This window comes from Hesperophylax consimilis, chromosome 26, assembly GCF_061612785.1.
Source record: "Hesperophylax consimilis isolate HC1 chromosome 26, BYU_Hcon_1.0, whole genome shotgun sequence".
NCBI lineage: Eukaryota > Metazoa > Arthropoda > Insecta > Trichoptera > Limnephilidae > Hesperophylax > Hesperophylax consimilis.
This window is the reverse complement of record NC_142861.1, coordinates 13,410,892-13,431,073: the sequence shown is the minus strand read 5'-3', so window position 1 is coordinate 13,431,073 and position 20,182 is coordinate 13,410,892. Positions and strand designations below refer to the sequence as shown.

General features: G+C 36.5%; 1 protein-coding gene across 2 annotated transcripts in view; it reads left to right on the top strand.

Moving 5' to 3' along the window:
* Positions 1-17,485, top strand: part of PolA1 (DNA polymerase alpha catalytic subunit) — a 32,092-nt gene extending 14,607 nt beyond the window's left edge. The window contains exons 2-11 of one of the 2 annotated variants that reach the window (XM_089647669.1): positions 320-620; positions 762-953; positions 2,621-2,829; positions 5,713-5,991; positions 6,808-7,440; positions 9,209-9,403; positions 12,014-12,268; positions 13,334-13,463; positions 13,593-16,058; positions 16,480-17,485. In XM_089647669.1, coding sequence (XP_089503795.1) covers positions 605-620; positions 762-953; positions 2,621-2,829; positions 5,713-5,991; positions 6,808-7,440; positions 9,209-9,403; positions 12,014-12,268; positions 13,334-13,463; positions 13,593-16,058; positions 16,480-16,712 — 4,608 coding nt within the window. In that variant the 5' untranslated portion in view covers positions 320-604 and the 3' untranslated portion in view covers positions 16,713-17,485. Of the gene's footprint in view, positions 1-319; positions 621-761; positions 954-1,048; positions 1,140-2,620; positions 2,830-5,712; positions 5,992-6,807; positions 7,441-9,208; positions 9,404-12,013; positions 12,269-13,333; positions 13,464-13,592; positions 16,059-16,479 lie in introns of both variants that reach the window. The other variant, XM_089647670.1, reaches the window with a different exon arrangement.
* The last annotated feature ends 2,697 nt before the right edge of the window (positions 17,486-20,182 follow it).

Sequence of the window (20,182 nt, the reverse complement as noted above, 5' to 3'; positions counted from 1 at the left end):
TGAGTGTGGTTGGCCAGAGATCGCAGATTTCACCGCAGGTACCCACCGAAAACTTTATTCTGTTATTTTGCGCAAGACTAGATACCTACAAAGATTTTCGTAAACAGCACAACATTATTGTAGTTTTATACTACTCATAAAATGATACGAATTCATAACCTTGGTATCTACAGATACTAATTGAGAAACATAAAGGCTTACTTCGTATTTAAAAATATAAATAAATAATTAATTTTGCCTAACAACATCAACAGAAAGTCAAATGTTTCGCTATGTCCACAACAACCGGCATTGGAATGTTTTCAAATTTTTATTGCAGACATACTTGTATGTTTTTACTGGAAACTTTGATATATTACATACTTTTGTGATTTTGCTTCGAAAAAAATAATCGTTGATTCTGAACATTCAAATTTAGGCGGTTTAGGAAAGTCCGGCATTATTTAATATGATAATGTTGGTTGGCATGTTAAAACCATAGACAATTGGCGCGCTTTTCATCTGTCAGATTGTCAAATGCCAGGTGCAGTTTCGCAATTTCACGAACGCTGTTTTCGTAACCTGTGTTTATTTGTTATAATTTGTGTGCAATTTATTGTTAGAAATGGAAGAAGCTTCAGGTAATGCTACATTATTGTATTTAGCACATTTCCTTCACTTGATTTCTTATCTTGCGCATTAATTTAGTCAAGAAATGTCACTTTTAAACTACGTAATAACAATGTTAACTGTCGGTTAATGGTCTTATTGTCTGTTTTTAGCCGGTAGATCCAAGAGGCAGAAGATCGACAAGCACGGGAGATCAGCAGCATTTGAAAAACTTAAACAATTGAAGGGATCTAAGCGAAAATACGAAATAGATACTTTGGAAAATGTTTACGATACCGTTGATGAAAGCGAGTACACAGATCGTGTGCTTCAGAGACAAGACGACGATTGGATAGAAGATGATGGTTAGTGTCATTTAGTTAGTATTGGAAGATGCTAAAATGTTACAATAACAGTTCTTTGTTCAATTTCCTTCCTCCTAAAAATGTGACTTTTCAAGACATGCATATTGCACTACGGTTCACTCCTTCCACTCCGAAGAACCTTTGCACCGCATCAGTAGTCTGCAATGTGCTTATTGATCAAAAATGGTAATTAACCTGTAGGGGCCGATGAGAAATTTCTGTAAATGAAATTATTTAAATTTAAAAAGTAAGACATTCACAGGTTATGACACCTAATAACCTGAAAATATTTAAAAATCTTCTACTACCACCACAGAAAATATTGCTTGTGTTGTGATGGAGGACTTAGCCAGCCGAGGAATTGAACACACTATGCCTGGGTGGGACCCAAACACAATGTCAACTCAGCACCGACCGGTCGAAATATTATATTTTCATTAAAGCCAAAGCTTAGACAAGGCCATACTTGAGAAAGTAACACTTGTCTTTCTATTCTTTAACACTGCAGATGTAGTTGTCTGGCCCCAAGGGTTAAGCTTTCATGCTGGAGTAAGACAACCTATCCAAATCCAAACGTTGCTTGAAATAGCATTAGCCGTGTTTAGTTACCAAATCTTACCTATCTCTATCGCCTTCTAACTTTCATCCCCACAAAATACTCCAAATTAGTGCTGCCACAGCCCCACTCCGTACAGTAAGAACTCTTAGGTAATCAAAATAATATTCAAAATATCAAGTACTTTGTTTAACACTCCAGCATTCCTTCTGCCCTAAGGATTCATAATAACTTATCACAACGGAAATAACTATAAAAAGCACCTAATAAATTTGAGTTGAGATTCTCAAGTCCTAAAGTGTTTTGTGATTGATTTTAGGCTGTCTGAAATATTGGCTAAAGGAGAAAGCGGAACATGGCGTAATACCCCAAATATCAATCACAATAATACACTGATTTGGAGAGGTTTTATATGGCTAAATAATTTCTGTGTTTCTCGAGATTGTTACATTGGCATCAAATTTATTGTAAAGGAAAGGTACTTATGGTAGGTAAAGGAGGGATGGCTTCTCTGCTGTATTATTCACTCTGTTTATTGATATTCCACTGCAAAATGACATGTAGTTAACTCCGTGATGTTGAGATTGTATCGATAGGTACTATGTGAACTGCAATCCACTGCGACCGACTGCGAACTGAAGACCGGAGGAGGAAGTGGTAGAGAAGGGGGAACAATTCTTTTCCATAGCATAAATTCGAATTCCTGATGAAAACAAAAAGCAATTAGCCGGGTTGTCACCTTTATCTTTCAAACATACATAATAAATGGTTTGGTAAATATGCAGAAAAGCGGGATACGGTTTCATTTTTTAATTACACTCAAACTGAAATCCTATTTCAGGTTCTTAGTTTGGGTTAAATAAGAGAAGAAATAAAACTAACTTTCACATCAATAACAATGGCCGCAAGGTGAACAATCGATTTTAATTTTAACGAAATAACCATTATTTATTTTGAATAAATAAATGCATTATTTTCTATTCCTGCTTTCTGAAATAGTTATTAGCTTTATTGTTATCTAACTGATACAAAGTGTTTTTGAATAAAAATGTGTGTGCTAACTGTGTCCCACCTTTCTTTATATTTATCAATGGTTTAATTTGCAATACAGATGGTTGCGGCTACATTGAAGACGGCCGCGAGATCTTTGACGATGAGGAAGGTGAAGATAAGTACAGTGCCAGGGCCTCCAGCTCCAAGGACAAGGAGAGCCGAGCCAAGAAGAGGAAGGCCGGAGTATCAGCTCCCGCCGAGGGTGGCTCCTCTTCTAAGGGAAACATCCGGAACATGCTGACAAACATGACGGGCAAGAAGAAAGACGTAAGTGATTGGGTTTTCAGGCTCTTAACTTCTTGATGGCCGATGCTAAATTTTCGCCACGCACCAGCTGATTCTATTTTCGTAATAACATACTTGTTTTTTTGCAAATTGTTATTTTTGTAAACTCAACCATTTTATCAGATAATTAATTATCAAAATATTATATTTATAAAAATAGTATATAATGTATATATATATGTGAGTTTGGTAGAGTGAGACAGGGAAGCACAAATGAGAGCGCGAATGTGTGGTTATCAGCAGGGCCGGCCCTGAGTCAAACGGCGTATGGCGCAAGTAAAATGATAGCGCCCCTTGTCAGAACCAGTAGACGCATAGGGTCTAGGTAGTAGGCAGTAGGCAGGAGGTAGGTGATCGGTCGAAAACGTCGAAAAGTGATTGTACTGGATACCTACGCCAGTGACATTGACTGTAAATGCCGGTTTCCTCTGGGGGGGTACCTTGGGTAAGGATTTGCAAAGAAACACAACTTGCGAATGTCGTCGGACAACTGACTGGTTGCGCCAGTTGTTTGCGTATTTATTGGGTTCGAATTCAATAATTTCTACACGTGTTAATGTGGAGCAATTATTCTTAAATCTAAACAGAAATATGATAAGCGTCACATCGCCGAATTAAATACTAAGGTCCCACAGTTTGTCGTGCGAGTAATTCATCCTTGAACTGGCGATATGACACGTGTGCAGTGATTAAAAATCTTATCATCGTAAGAGACAAGCCTAAAAGGAGTCGGCATCGTAAAATGTGTGACATCAGACAAATATTCATTTTCTTGATTATTTAATAATTATTTAGGTATATCCATCTGCTGTCCGGTACAGTGATGAAAACAAAAACTAACTAACTAACTAACCATCACGCCGTTTTACCGCAGGGATAGGCAGAGAGAATGGATCAAAAACAACTCGGTCTTGGCACACACTTCTTGCCTCATTCACATTCATACAAAAACAAAATCCAACTCCAATCTATTATTTTATAATGTTATGTTTTGTATGTTTACCTTATGAGACGATGTATGAATGTGAATAAAGCAAAGAGTGTACCAAGAAAGTCTTCGGAGAAACCGCATGATGGTTAGTTATTTTTTCGATGTGATTCATATGGCGTCAACTGTCCAGAGCTAGTGGAACTATGCCATTTTGGGGAAATTTGTAAGATTTTTGTAAATACAGTGAAACCTCTATCTATCGTTCCTCGAATAATCGTTTTCCCGGATGTATCATTTATTTCTTCTAGTCCGAATTCATTTCATACAAAAATAGATCGCATCGATCGTTTCTATGTCCACCATTTTCCCGCATTCATCGTAGGAATTACGTCGCGTATTTGATATTTTTTGTCTATGTTTAAACGGCGCCAGACGGCACTCGTTACGATGCGTGAAACTTTTGAGAGAGAAAGAGAAAGAATAACAGTTTGTCGCCGCCATCAGTCGCTAGATACCCGAACTTAGTGGATTGTTTGCAGTTATCCTTTTTGAGCTTTTAAACTATTTTCGAAATGAGCCGTTTGATGAAAAAGTACATACTCTTCAAGAAAGATTGAAAATTATCGAAGAGGTGGAAAAAACCCCGCTGAAAAACGCATCGATATAGCAGTTATCCTTTTTGAGCTTTTAAACTATTTTCGAAATGAGCCGTTTGATGAAAACGTACATACTCTTCAAGAAAGATTGAAGAGGTGGAAAAAACCCCGCTGAAAAACGCATCGATATAGCCAAGCGTTTAGGAATCGCGGCATCCGCGATAAATTCTATTTTCTTGAAAAAAAAGCGAAATTCGGGAGCAAATTCAAAAGTGCGGAAAATCTTCGAAAACTAGAAAAACCAGTAAAGAATCAAAGTTTAGCGAACTGGAGAAAATTCTTATCTCTTGGTACCAAATTTGACAAATTTTAACAATTTTGTTACTTTCGACGACAATATTCCAACTTGTGGGATAGAAACTATCGAAAGCTTGTGTGACGCAAGATTGACGGAGACAACAAAAGAGGTTGATATTGATGAAGAGGAGCCCCTGCCTGTACCTTCATCTTCAGAAGCATGCACACTCTTTGAAAGATTGAAAACTTTCTACTACACACACTCAATAACTGATGCCGAAAAGAATATCATTTGCAAAGCTGAAAATATACTGTTGACTTGCGGAAATAAAACAGTAAAAAAACAAATGTCCATGAAAGATTATGTATTTACAATGCAATAAACTTTAAAAAAAAATTGGTTCTGTCTAGCTTTGTATTTTTTTAAAATAAATACATTTATTTACATCTAAAACTATTTTCTTCTTATAATTTTAATCTACCAACGGTTATGCAGATTGGGAGGACGGTATCTTTACTGGATCGTATCTCCTTGTGTTTTGTCCTCTTAATACCGCATTCATTGTTTTCCCGCATTCAACGTTTATTTCGATAGGTCCCTTTAAAACCAATAGATAGAGGTTTCACTGTACATGGTTTTACATAGACACGGACGTATATAAAGGGGGGGGATCTAGAGGTTCAAACCCCCTCCTCCCCTTCGGCCACCGTTTTTCATTGGAAAAAAACTACAAAGGTACTCATAAATTTCTTAATTATTTTTTTTGTACTTTTAGTAATGTGTAAATTCTAAAAAATGTTCTCCATTCCCCCTCTCGACTCTCCCCCATGGATCGTAGGTATTAATTTTATTCGTCTATTAAAAAAAGAACCAAAAATTTTTAAAGTTTTAAATAAGTTGTGAAGATGTTTTCACTAACTTAAGTTAATTTGACACCTGCAAACCACATTCAACAATTTCCATTTGCATACTATAATTTATAGAAATATGTGTTTGCTTTGTAATTAAGAATTAATATTTCATATTTCTATTATCCACAGGATGTTAAAATATCCGATGATGACATTCTCCTGGACATCATGTCAGAATTAAAATCTGAAACTCCGCTTTCTACGAGCGGTGCGTCCAAAGTCAGCTCTGCCAACATTCTGCGTTCGTCCAACTTCGTTCAGCACAGCAAGAAGGACGCGCAGGATTATTTCAAGAACCTCAGTGCTGGTAGCAAGCCCAGCCCGCCCTCCGCTGGAAGAGTTGTTAATCCGTTTGGCATCAAGAAGACTGAAGGTCCTAAACTGATTGAACTTAAAGTTAAAACCGAGGTATTTAACAATTATTATTTTTAATAAATCTTTATACTAGTAGTTAATACATAATAATAATAATATTTGGATGACTTGTATAGCGCCGTTTTGGACTATTTTGTTGGATGTAAAAGCAACATGCGGTCTTGTTTCTCTATCTGCACAGGACAGACTGAGCCACAGCAAAACGTGGCAGGGTACAGCTAGTATTCAACAAATGTGATTATGAAAGTCTAAGGACGGGTTGTTTTGGAGAATTTGAACAATTCATCAAATTTCAACGTTCATTTTCGGGTTCTGTGAAAGACTTATTCAAGTTCTGTTATTATATCATCGTAGGCTAGTTGCTTGACAAAACTGAAATAAAAACAGAACTTGAAAAAATCTTTCACAGAACTTGAAAATGAACGTTGAAATTTGATGAATTGTTCAAATTCTCCGAAATAACCCGTCCTAAATAAACAGAACGATTTATGATTTGAAAAAAATAATGTTTAAAACGGCCATCTTGAAGCGGAAACGGAATGTATAAACAAAATTAAGGACAGACAAAATGCAAAACGGTCGAGCTCAAACAGGATTCGCTACGCACAGTCAATTAACTCCACACAAGAGGCTTTGAGGTACCCCTCGAGGTCAACCGGGTATGAATCTCGAAGAGACCGATGTTGGGGGAGGGAGGAAACACATTAGCCTAAAATGAATATTCCACAGTCGAGGCATTCAGCACAAGAAATACCTATCATAAAAGTGACCAATTATTCTGATTTGGCAAATAATTTCAACTGCTGTGCTTGTACTACTTTAAAATTTACTGATTCTGTTTATTTTCAGGAAAGAAATATGGATCTCGATATATTCGACATACCCTCACCTAAAAAGTCCAAAAAGAAGCCATCGCCACCTGAAATCATCCAAATAAAGAAAGAAATTGAAGATACGCCCACACAACAAATAGAAGAATTCAACACCCAAGACTTGCATTTTGATGATATAGATTTTGACGATGCAATCCCCGAGAAATCGAGCAAACCTGAACCCGTATCCAATGGAAAATCATCGGAGATCGATGATGTCGAGGGATTAAATGCCGACGACTTTCTCGAATCCAATTTCGACGTGTTTGACAAAGCAACAGTTGAAGCTAAACCGATTGCTAAAGTTGAATCAATCAAAGAGTCAAACGGCTTAAACGGTTGGGCCAACATATCGGAGGATGCATCAGCTCCTCAGAATTCTGCGACGTTAGAATGTACGAGCTTACCATTGATGACAGATAAGGACGGGGAAAAGGTGTTGAGGTTTTATTGGTGGGACGCATGGGAAGACCGGTACATGAAGCCGGGGGTCGTGTTCCTGTTTGGCAAGGTTTATGTGGATCCACCGAATCCGGCTGCTGGATGTGTCTCGTGCTGTGTCACAGTAAGAAATGTGGATAGACGGCTGTACTTGCTGCCCAGGGAATATGTAAGAATAAACCAGTTCCCATTATATTATGTACTAGCTGAAGTCCCTGGCGTTGCCCTGGCTTTAGTAGGCTTTAAGTAACAATGACTTTCCTCTTGTTTTGAAGGCTAAGTGTGCAAAATTTCATCAGTCTCTGAACAGTGGCAGCTGCTGTTCACAAAAATGGGTGGTGTGCTGAATATTTTGGACATAATATAAAATAAATTTAATTATGAACAAATCTATCCTATTTGTAGATTATGTTGATCCTCCACTGTCTCCGACAGCAAAGACGTCGGTGACTCTGACGTTGAAGTGCGGTATAGATTGTATTAGGCTTTTTCAATGCTCAGCACTGACAAAGCATTGAGTCTATCTTGACTAATTATATTTCTTATGAAAGATTTAATTATTTCATCGGCATTTGTAAATGGTTCGTTCCTATCCAAAAAAATTGCCAATTTAAAGAGGCATGAAAATCGAGTTCAGGAAAATTTGTTATAACACTAAGCATGGAAAACAAAAACATAATATGTTCAGCTTTATTACCTATAACACTCCTTTAAAAAAATTGCAGTTATAGATTTTGACTTGCACTCCTGTAATATATAAAATGGGCCTAGTTTAGCCCATTGTTTTTTTTTAAATCAGTGTTAATAATGGAACTCATTTTTAATTCTTCCTGTCACATCCAAAAAAACCAAGCACAATGTCGACAACAGTATGACACCACGTCCTGGTTAAAATACTATTGACAAACTTCGCTTTTGATGTGTTTAAAAAATTGGGAACGCCGTTCTCATTTTGCAAAGCAATGTACTTACCTACGGTTTTGACTAAATTCTCATTCGCATTCTTATAAAATTCTTTGAGCTATACGCGAAACGAATCACTTCTCTGAATATAGGTACAAAACGCCCTGCTTTTGTTCCACACGCATTGTATAGACACCTATTTGTACCTAGGCGTTATGTTATAACCAAATCGAGTTTTATGGGTTTATTTGTGATGAGACGTGTTAAAAATTTTGTATGTTCGGCGAGCGGGAATTTTTAGATTGGCTGAAATTAAGGGAGTGCATTGCTCCTCCGCTGCTTAGGGCTAGACACCTCTGTCTATGAATAAAACTGTAGATTTGTATTAAAAACCAATCCACGCCGCCTGCCTGGTGTCCTCACGCCCGTCATAGGCACTCTTCATATAAATAGATTCATAATCAAGTAATACAATATTAACACAACACAGAAGTAGGCAAAATCTATCATTGCTATAAGATTGCGATTCAATTCAATTGAATTCTTACAATAAAAAAATTACTTGCGAAAACCATTTTAGATTACTAAATGCCGTGTGCATGGTTATTAACATTTTCGGTAGAGAAAAAATTGCAAATCCACTCGAGCGATTTTTGGCATATTATGGCAAATTTGCAAAAACATTTTGAGCTAATTTATAGAACCTAAAAATATGGGATAAATGGCGAAATCTAGGTGGATTCATTGGCTTTAAACCGCAGAAAGCAATTCATATCCACATTAATATTTTGAGGAATTCATTAATAGTAAATAAATAATATATATAAATACAACCAATCGCTCGAGTGGATATGTCATGCATATTTGAAATTCACTAATGCAGAATAAAAAAATTCCTAGAAAAATTAGTTAAAAAGGCCACCACTCAAGGTGAAAAATGGTGCTAGTGTCAAAATCTATGTAAAAAATACTATATCAAGTGGAAAATTTTATTGCATGACCGTATTGAAAAATTGTATTTTTTATTATTGTAGAAATTAGACAATATAACTTTGGAAGAAGATGGGGAGAATCCGGTGTCTATAATGGATGTATACGAAGAGTTCAATACGAAGGTGGTCAGCCGGCTCGGTATGAAGGAATTCAAGTCCAGGAAAGTGGTCAAGAATTATGCCTTCGATCTGCCAAACATTCCTGCCCAGTCGGAGTACCTTGAAGTTAAATATGCTGTAAGTATTATTGACATTCACTTTTCACTCCACTAGCCTATATATATTATATTCTTACAAATTTTAAGAAAAGTCTGTTTTATAAAACACGTCAGATTAAAGTCTCTCTTGTAAATTAATCATGTGATCTTTGGACAAAGTTACACCATTTACGCCTTTCGGCCTGTAATTCATTTTTCGTGGACGACATGTAACACAACAAATGTGTTGTTATTTTTATAAGCAATAATTGTTCGCCTGAAACACTCATCCACATTGAAAAAATCTCCTGATAAAAAATACATGACGCCAACGGGACTCGAACCCGTGTCCATTCGATTTCCGGTCGAAAGCTCTGACCACTGAGCTATGGAGGCTTATCTCTTACCCGCGAAATTATTCAATATATGCTAGTGTTTCATTCAACAATTACTGCTTGTTACATTTTTTTCACCTGAGAACAACCAACTTTATTTTATATGAGAAAGGCATTGTAAGTGCTAACTCTCTCACTAGATGGCGTTGAGACAAATTGTCTACATTTATCTATTTATCTACATTTATTATCCTTTGTGCTATGCATAAATAAAATCTTGTCTTAAAAACATTAATTTATCAAAAAAATAATAATTAAATGTGTTGTTGTTTTTTCTCTCCCCTGAACAATTTGTTTCTTGTTGCTTATGTAGTATTGCATGTAGTGATGTATAAATTCCCGGGAATTTATTTCTGGGGAATATTCCCCTGGACGGGGAATTTTGATTTTAACAACATAATACCTCAAAAAGAATAATATTTATTAAATAAAAAATAAAATATACACACATATGGTACATATAGAGCAGGATAGATCCATAAAAACTATTCCCATAGATATAGGAATAGGATCCAATAGAAAAATAACAAAAAAACACCGATCAAAATTATTTTAAAGTGAGTAGTATCTCTATATAATTGTATACTGTACAGTATTAGTAGCCTATATACAATTTATGCTAGTAAACGGTACATATAAAAAATCAATTGTAAAACTGTAAAAATGACACAACTTCACAGATCGTTACTGTTCATCTGATGATACCGATTGGACACTGACACTATCAACTTCGCTTACACTTTCACCTTCATATTCTTCTTCTTCATCCAACCCGGACGAAGTTGTTGCCGACTCAGGATTATCTACGTTTTCTTCTTCCTCAGCACAGTCAATTGGATGTTTGCGTTTGCGAGTACCAGATAAGTTTGAAACGTTATGATGCGAAGCAATCTGCTCATCCGTGGAAGAAAGGGTTTTCTTGGGAGCAACTTGAGAGCCTCTTTCAGAGGAAAGAAGTTTCCAATTATGTGCCACAGATGTTATTTTCCCTGCTCTTTGAGTTGTTAGACGATTCCTCCGTGTTGTATGAATGCGACTTAACGTGCTACAAGATCTCTCAGTGGCTGCTGAAGTAATGGGAGCAGTCAATATTCTTATGGCAACCTGTGACAAATCAGAACATCCGCACATCCCCTTCCACCAGGTCACTGGCGTGATTTTATCGACACACTTCCATAGGAATGCCTTGCTCCATGATTCTTCTTTAGCCCTATAATTGACTAAATCAACAAGAACATTTGCACTATTAACAGTCTCCATATGACTTGCTACTTGGTCAATGAATTCAAGTGCTTCAAGTTGCTATGCGTGGCTTAGCAGATGTCCTTGGGAACCTGGATCTAGTAGGGCAGCAGCCAGATGTATTGCAGCAATAGCAAATTCTTTGCGCTGCGCCGCCTTTTCCAGTATTTGCTTCTCTTCGGCATGTGACAGTAGAGACGCTGGAAGAGTTTTACTTAGACTGCTCTCAATATCCTCAAAAGCATACAATGCTTTGTGTGTTAGTGGATCGTCTCCCTCTAGCTGTGTAATCCAGGAAACAATCGGTAGCATAACATCGGCTAATGATGTCACTCTTGTCCAGTAAACATCATCGTCCAACAGGCTGTTCTTCATATCACGAGGTAAAGATGAGGCAGCTTCGTTTATTGCAAATGTTTACAGGCTTACTTTACATGCCAACATTCAATAAAGCATCCAGGAGAAGTGTAGAAACCATTTTATTAAAAATAAAATAAATTCCCCGTTTTCGGGAATTTATTTCAGGTCGGGGAATATTCCCGGATCTACATCACTAATTGCATGCCGAACAACAATAAGTGAAAGTTAAACTGAACTCCTGAACGCAAAAAAGGTTACTTTTCTTAGATACTTCATTTTACCCCTACAATTCAATTTCTCACATTTCAACAATCCAATTTTGTAATTGTTTAATATTTTTTAATGTTTCATGTTTTCAGTGTTTTTCAATCGTTAAATTGCACAAAACCTTTAGGTGGGCGACACATTACTTTATACATATCATGGCTTAGCCTATTTCAGCGTATCGCACGCCATACACTACCAATGGGGGTGTATGGCGAGTAATTTGCTAAAATAGGCCAAGGTACGAAAATATGGCGCGCTTATAGCGTGGTCTATCACAAGCTTGAACCCTTCATTTATTGTTTTCATTTAATTCATAAACTTTTCTTTATTTCTAACTATATATATTTTTGTCATATTCAATATGTATAACAATGAATCATTTCCAGGCTACCCACCCACTCCCGCCCACCGACAAGCCGTACCTCACCTTCTCCCACATCTTTGGGCTGACCACCTCCGCCTTGGAGACCTTCCTGCTGCAGCAGAGGATCAAGGGCCCATGCTGGCTGGAGATCAGGGGCGCCCAGGACGTCTCCAACAAGATCTCCTGGTGCAAGGTGGAAGCCAACTGCCTTATCCCTGAGGATGTGACGGTATTAAGGAGTGATAATCTGCCGCCTCCGCCACTAGTTATTGCCACGGTAAGTCAAATCATCAATTTGATTAAGTGCACTTATTTTGACCTAATATTAATTTTATTTGACGACCTAAAGAAATCCCTACACCTGTACATACTGTGTACAACCTGGAGATATTTTGCCACCTGGTTGGGCTATGTTGTGGGGCAGAACGTGAAAGAAAAGAGAAGTACGAAAGGATTTGGATTAAATGAGGGATGAAAGACGGATGCCAATTGCTCATTTCACTTAATATGGTAAATAATATAATATACGGAGAAAAGCGGGGACATTCCAGGAAAACAGCACGATTTAAGTGAATTAAATATTTGAACCAAGTAATGTCAATAATAATAATATTTGGCTAATTTATACAGCGACGTTTTTGTGAAAAATCACCCCAAGGACACAGAATATAGATGGCATAATAAATATAACTGGCTTACAACTAAGATTCATAATATGTAATAAATAGTGACTTATATCTAGTGACTTACGACTAAAGCTTATAACTACTGACTTAAAGACATTCATATTTGTACTGCAGCTTAAATTTAGAGACTTACAACTAATATACAAGTTATTGCTGTGGGTCGAATCAGTGTAAATCGATGTCTGAATGTGGATGAAGCAAGGACAGAGTTGTTCGATGCTAGATCCTCCCGTTCTGATGCTGACATCAACTGAGAATGGTTGTTGAGCATGTGTCTGTCGAGTTTCATGTACATGTACCAGTGCATTGGGGAGCAATACTTCTAGTTCCTCTGAACAGGCCCCATTGAAATACCTGTAGAACAGAATTAGCATGTCTACATTGCGTCTGTGTGTTAGAGATGGCAATCGGTCTTTTAACAGATTGTCAATCGACAGACTGCCCTCCGTTACACAGAATTAAGGAGGTTTTTTCAGATATTTTGTGGCTCCAGCCCAGAGGTGGCTCCCAAATCAAATGTTGGACACACTTGAGATTTGTACAGGGTTAGCAGCTTGTCATTATGTATTGAAGAATTTGCTAGCCTTATGCAAAATGCCCAGCTTTTTGGGAGCCAGATTTACTCGGGCTAAGTCATGAATTATTGATTATTTCAGATCAACACGAGGATGGTAATGGATCCCAAAACCAGACTGAATAAAATAGCCATGCTGACTTGTCTGGTAAACAACGCCTTTGAAATACACAAGCCAGCGCCCAACCCAGCTTTCCATCAACATTTCTGTGGTAAATAAAAACGTTTAGCTTTCTCTGACCGGTTTAAAAAAAAATTCAATATTGTGTTAATAATTATATTATAATGTTCAGTCTTCTTTGATAATTGTTTATGTAATCATAATATTTATACTTTTTCAGTATTCACTCGTTCAACTAATGAAATATGGCCCATGGATTTAAAGCAGGCCATGACTCAGTACAAGGGAACCAAACTAACCAAGTGCGAGTCGGAAAGAGAACTGTTAAATTATTTCCTCGTCCAGTTCTGGAAGATAGATCCGGATCTCGTTGTTGGCCATGACCTGCAAGGATTCCAACAGGATCTATTGATCGGCAACATCTTAGATAAGAACATTCCTAACTGGTCACGATTGGGCCGCTTAAAAAGAACCGTAGTTCCACTAAGAAAATTTGCAGCAAAAGATGCGTTCTTAGGTAGACTCGTCTGTGATATCAAAATATCGGCAATGGAATTGATTAAATCACGAAGCTTCGACCTTGAAACATTGTGTACAAATGTATTAAAACTGCCCGAAGGTACAAGAACTGAGATTATTCCAGATGATATCTTCAAATATTACGAGACGAGTAGAGATCTATTAGAGCTTGTCTCGTTGACAATGCAAGATACTTCTTACGTGCTAAAGATGATGTGCGAACTGAATGTGTTGCCGTTAGCATTACAAATCACCCAAATTGCTGGTAATATCATGTCCAGAACTTTGATGGGCGGAAGATCCGAGCGTAATGAGTTCTTGTTGTTGCATGCCTTTAACGAAAAGGATTACATCGTTCCCGATAAGGTTATGGGTAAAAAGGGAATCAAAGATCAAGAACCCGGAGAAGGGAATGAAGAAGAAAATGGTGGTAATAAAAATTTGTCTAAAAAGCAAGCAGCAGCTCGAAAGAAACCGGCGTATTCCGGAGGCTTGGTTTTGGATCCCAAAAAAGGATTTTACGACAGTCTCGTCTTGTTGATGGATTTCAATTCTTTATATCCGAGTATAATCCAAGAATACAATATCTGCTTCACCACAATCAAAAGAAATTCCGCATGTTCCACCGATGAAGAGATCAATGATTTAGTTCTGCCAGAGTCCAGTGTGGACCCGGGTATTCTACCAACACAGATCAGGAAATTGGTCGAAAGCAGAAAAGATGTTAAAAAACTGATGAAACAACCCAACCTATCTCCCGAACTCAATATGCAGTACAATATAAGACAGTTAGCGCTGAAGTTGACTGCTAACTCAATGTATGGTTGTTTAGGCTTCACATATTCAAGGTTTTACGCTAAACCCTTGGCCGCCCTCGTCACATTGAAGGGCAGAGAAATCCTTATAAATACAAAAGAATTAGTGCAAAGACTTAACTACGATGTCATTTATGGTGATACTGACAGTATTATGATAAATACAAACTCTCTGGATTATGATCAAGTATTTAAAATTGGTAGTGAGATTAAAAAAGAAATCAATAAAAAATACCGACAGATTGAACTTGATGTCGATGGTGTATTCCGATACTTGCTTTTGCTGAAGAAGAAAAAATATGCAGCGGTTTTGCTGAGCAAAAGTAAAAGCGGAGAATTCATCATGACTCAGGAATTAAAAGGTCTCGACATTGTCAGAAGAGATTGGTCTCAATTAGCCGCTGAAGCTGGTAAGTTCATCCTGAATCAAATATTATCCGAACAATCTGCCGACGAGAGAATCGAGAACATCCAAACACACTTGGTCAAACTTAAGGAAGATTTGAATGATAACAAAATGCCTCTTTCGATGCTTACAATAACAAAGCAGCTAACCAAAAATGCTAATGAATATGCCGATAAAAATGGACAACCTCACGTTCAAGTTGCGCTTAGATTAAACTCTAAAAGCGGACGAAAGTTTAAAAAAGGAGATATTGTTCCGTATTTGATTTGCGAAGATGGTACTGCCAACCCAGCCATGCAGAGAGCTTATCACATAGAAGAATTAAAAAACAACGAAAACTTAAAAGTAGACGTCAACTATTACCTAGCACACCAATTGCATCCGGTTATATCTCGTATTTGCGATCCGATCGAAGGAATGGATTCAGCGAGAATAGCGAGTTGTTTGGGTCTCGATCCGTCCGCATACAAGCAATCAATTAAACGGGAAACCATCGAAGATGACACTTACCAACTCGAAAATGAAAAAGAAAAATACCGACAGTGCGTCGATTTCTCATTCAAGTGCATAAGTGATAAATGTCTCACCGAAAACGAAATTCGAGAAACTTTCCGGGTAGTTGACAAAGAAACAGTCACATTTTTAGAGAGATGTACGAATGAAAAGTGTAGTCTACGACCTTTTGAATATCTGCCAACAATTTTGAATCAGTTGACGAAGCAAATAAGAAGTTATAACGCAAAGTATTATGAGAATTGGTTGATCTGCGAAGACCCTGCTTGCACGAATAGGAGTGCGAGATTGCCCCAGTGTTTTGCGGGCGGGTATCCTCTCTGCAATATGTGCGAGAAGGGAGTCATGTTCAGAGAGTACACGGAGAAGGACCTCTACTATCAAATCAGCTTTTTCCATTATCTCTTTGATCTCAACAAGCAAAATACACAAAGTGAGTAATCTTCACATTTACACAAATTTTTTATTTGATTCCCATTTATGTAGTGTTATTTTCTATTAACAGGTTCATTGCCAACTCAATGTACAAACATTCCGAGAATCTTCGCATCCGCCAATTGGCGTGTGCATCGCAGTATAACTTTCAATGCTCAGTGTAAATCTGGCAACTTTGTGTTGTGTTGATTTTATGCTGGCCCTGTCTTAAATAAATAAAAAGAAAAATTATCCGCTTGCGATCTTTGACTTCCTGCTCTAGTCTTTTTAAGTATAGCGCATGTCTAAGTTTTCCGAGCATTCACTATCCAAGGCTGGTAGTGAACCCGTTAATCATATCATATTATTTCATAGTTTCCACAAGTTATTCAATTGTACTGTGAAAAACTTATTTATTAAATCATCTTCTTTCTTTTTAGAAATAAAGGTACCACCTCACGTCGCCTCCGCCTTCCACTGCCTGAAAGAATCCGTTGAAGATGCCCTCTCCCAATCATCATACTCGGTGATCAACCTCAACCAGCTCTTCAGCTTCTTCGACCTGAAGACCAGACCCTCAGTCTCCGCCGTGAAGTCGGAGAAACACAGTATTGAAGCCGCACCTCCCGATGTCGAGGATGACGAATATAACTCATATATGGAAACTTTCTAGATTACAAATTTATTAAATTGTATGAAGCTCCAGTCCAAATAATGAGGTCTTTTTTATATTAAATAAGCATTACTTTTCCATACTAATTGCACAACAATTAACAGGCGATGGCCACAGATGAAATATCAGGGTTATGCTTAGAATAGAGAATAATACTAGAAATGCCTTCCATACAAATTTGAATGGAAACATTTAGCCCAATATCCCAGTGCTCTGTTTCACTTACGCTCGCCTAACATCGTAGATCTAAATCCCATTGGATTTTCGTAAACACAGTTTTGTATTGGACATTTTAAGCCTCGATTAGGGAACTATTTCGATGTCGAAAGACGCCCACAAGGCACTTCTTTGGTTATTTTTTATTCTATGGGGTTATGTCAGTAAAATTTCCTGTATTTTTAAATACATTTATTTGAATTTCTTGTTTTCGTGAGTGAATAAAAATCTTGGAAGTAGAAATTAACAGACATCTGACTCGTTGTCGATGACAGTGTATTCAATCAACTTAGACATATGCATTTCTCAGAAATTCAATGACATTACAGCAGTTAATATACGCAATAAATGTCGGTCTTATCCAATCGGGATTTGGCTCGGTTGGTAGAGTTGTCGACTCCAGTTCCTGGGGAGGAAGGTTCAATCCTCTATCAAACCATTTTTTTTTTTTAATGTTTTATAGTAAAAAAAACTTCACATTTTTTAAATAGTTTGGAATATAGCGTGTTCAACAACATTATTTGATATATTATTATTATTAATTCCTATAATTCAGTTTGTCTCAGAAAAAAATTGTATTTTTTGTAAAGTTTGTATAAATTAATACAGGCTAGTCAAAAGCATAGAACTCATTCGGTCCTTGCTGTATTATAACTTTTACACATTTTTGGTAGACAATATTACTATTGAATTATGAAAATTATGAAAATGAAGATATTTTTACATTGATAAATAAATTTTCTATAACCATTTAACATATGCCATTTTTGATTTGCTGCCATAATGATATTTTCGTTGGTTTTTATCCGTGAATATGACAGCGTTGCCGCCACATCGGGCAACGTTGGTGACAGCCGTCTTATCAGCCAGTGCAGTTTCCTATGTCAAAATGATGTTGTAGCCAGTTGGAACCGTTTCGGAATGTGCAGTTTTAGATTATTTTTGAAATCAATAATTATGAATGAAAATATTAAAATAAACTTAAAATCTTGCACACATTCTATGTATTTATCGTTTGTGAAAATACTTTATTGATTAATTGATTGATGATTTCTCTCTTTTCCTACTGTGTATAAAATAAATTTGTAAATTAAAAAATTAATTGTAATACCCAAGGAAATAATTTTAAAGGACGTCTTAAAGTGTTTTTTTTTTTTAATTATTAATATTTATCAATTAATTATTATATTATTTCGTAAGACCAATAATTAAGCTGGGATCCAGCCAGTTACATGCTTTTGACAATCTGGTATTCAAATAAAGTGAAACTCTATACAAATATAATTATACCAACGCAAAGCCTTGGAAAATGACTGGATATTATGATTGTAGGATTTGTAAAGCTGAAAGTATTTATGAAAAATGTTTGTCTAAGGGTCATTGCCCTTCAAAAACAAGCATCTTCAATTTTAGAGACAATCAGAAATTTACCTTAAATTGAACACCGTAAATACCGTAGAATAATTATATGTAATACCTACACTAACTAACTAACCTTCATGCCGTTGCTCCGCAGGGGTAGGCAGAGAGGACGGACCGCCAAACAACTCAGTCTTCGCACACACTCCTTGCCTCATTCACATTCATACATACTCTTTTATTATACTGACTCTTGACATGGCCTGACTCAAGTATTTGATTCACTTGATCGTGCCATGTCTTCCTCGGGCGTCTCAGACTTCTTCTGCCATTCACATTTGCGTCATATTCTTACACTCCTTTCTTTATTCATTCGCTCTACATGCCCAAGCGTCCCTCTCTTAATCTTACTCATTACGCTTATGTCAGCCCTGCATTCTTTGCAGATCTCCACATTTTTCACACTATCATCCATGGTTTTACCACACATACGCCTCGGGGATCTCATTTCTTATAATACCTTCAACTTCTGATATTTCCCAACATTCTGATGGCAGTACGCTACACTAATGCCGCCTAGCGGCACGAGTTGTGAGGCTTGGTTTATTTTACGTGCTGTAGACTCGGCGACAACATAAATTTAAAAGTAAAGAGACCCATTTACCCAAGAAGGCAAGAAGTTAAAACAATATTCCATCCTTGATTTTAAATATATTTCAATAGAAAATGTTGACGAATTTACCTGTGAAGGGAGTAAATATACATAGCTGTTTTATTTTCAATTTGCAATTGGTATAACAAATAAAATGTAATTCGGTATTTTATACTGATTCTAAAATAATTGTCTTCATTTATCAGAATAATTTGTCAAAAATTATTGTTTCATTTAATATTTATAAATACTTTCCTATTCTAACATAATTAAGGTGTTTTTTTTCATGTTTATAAATTTGTAGCCTAAAATTCGAATTATGGATAGATAAAAGATAATTATTTGTGAAAGTGGAATTTATTTAATTATTCCATAAAAATAAAGAAAAGTACTGAAACATCTAAGATGATCTGGCATTTAATAATTAGAAATTGTTGTTTTATTTCATATTATACCTAAATCAATTTCTAATTATAACCACAACAACCATGCCGTATTACACAGCGTTACAAAATGCTTTTAGTGACAAACATTATTCAAACTACTTTGAAACCCTCTTGGCAATTTTTTTAATGAAAATGTTTTGCTAGCTTTTAGTATTATGTATTTTTAAATTTCATATGTAAATTGAATCAATTTGTTTCCTCCTACATCAATACTTTCATATTTTTTCAATCATTGCAAATACAAAAATCTCAAGCAGCCATTGTGTAACTCGCGTAATCTGCTTCACCGCAGTTGTTATTTTTATGACTGTTGAAAAAGGTTCATTTTAGGCACTTAAGTTGTGACACTAGTTTTGGTGTATGATGGTTTTATTGTCGTACTTCTAAAACCTCTTAATAAAGTTATACATTTTATGACTTTCGGAAACAAGGGACATTTTCAGGTATATTTTGCCACTTGTTTTCTTTTGTGATGTTTTCACCGGCGAACTTTTAAAACTTCTTGGGCGGGAAACAGTTTTTTGCAGTTTTTTTATGGAATTTCAAGGGAACGAAAAACTAAACTTCTTTAGCGAGTTTCACTTTGTGTTATAATCGTAAATATGTTTAAAATATCTCACCTCGATGTTAAAATACTCTAGAAACGTTATGAAAAAGTAAAATAAATGGTTTCATTCGTTCACACAAACCTGGCCATTTGCACAATTTATACTATACCCATAGAACTAATGGTCCAACAAAGTCCCAAAACAGGTTTCTTTTCTGTATATCAGTGCATTTCGTACATCACGGCTTGA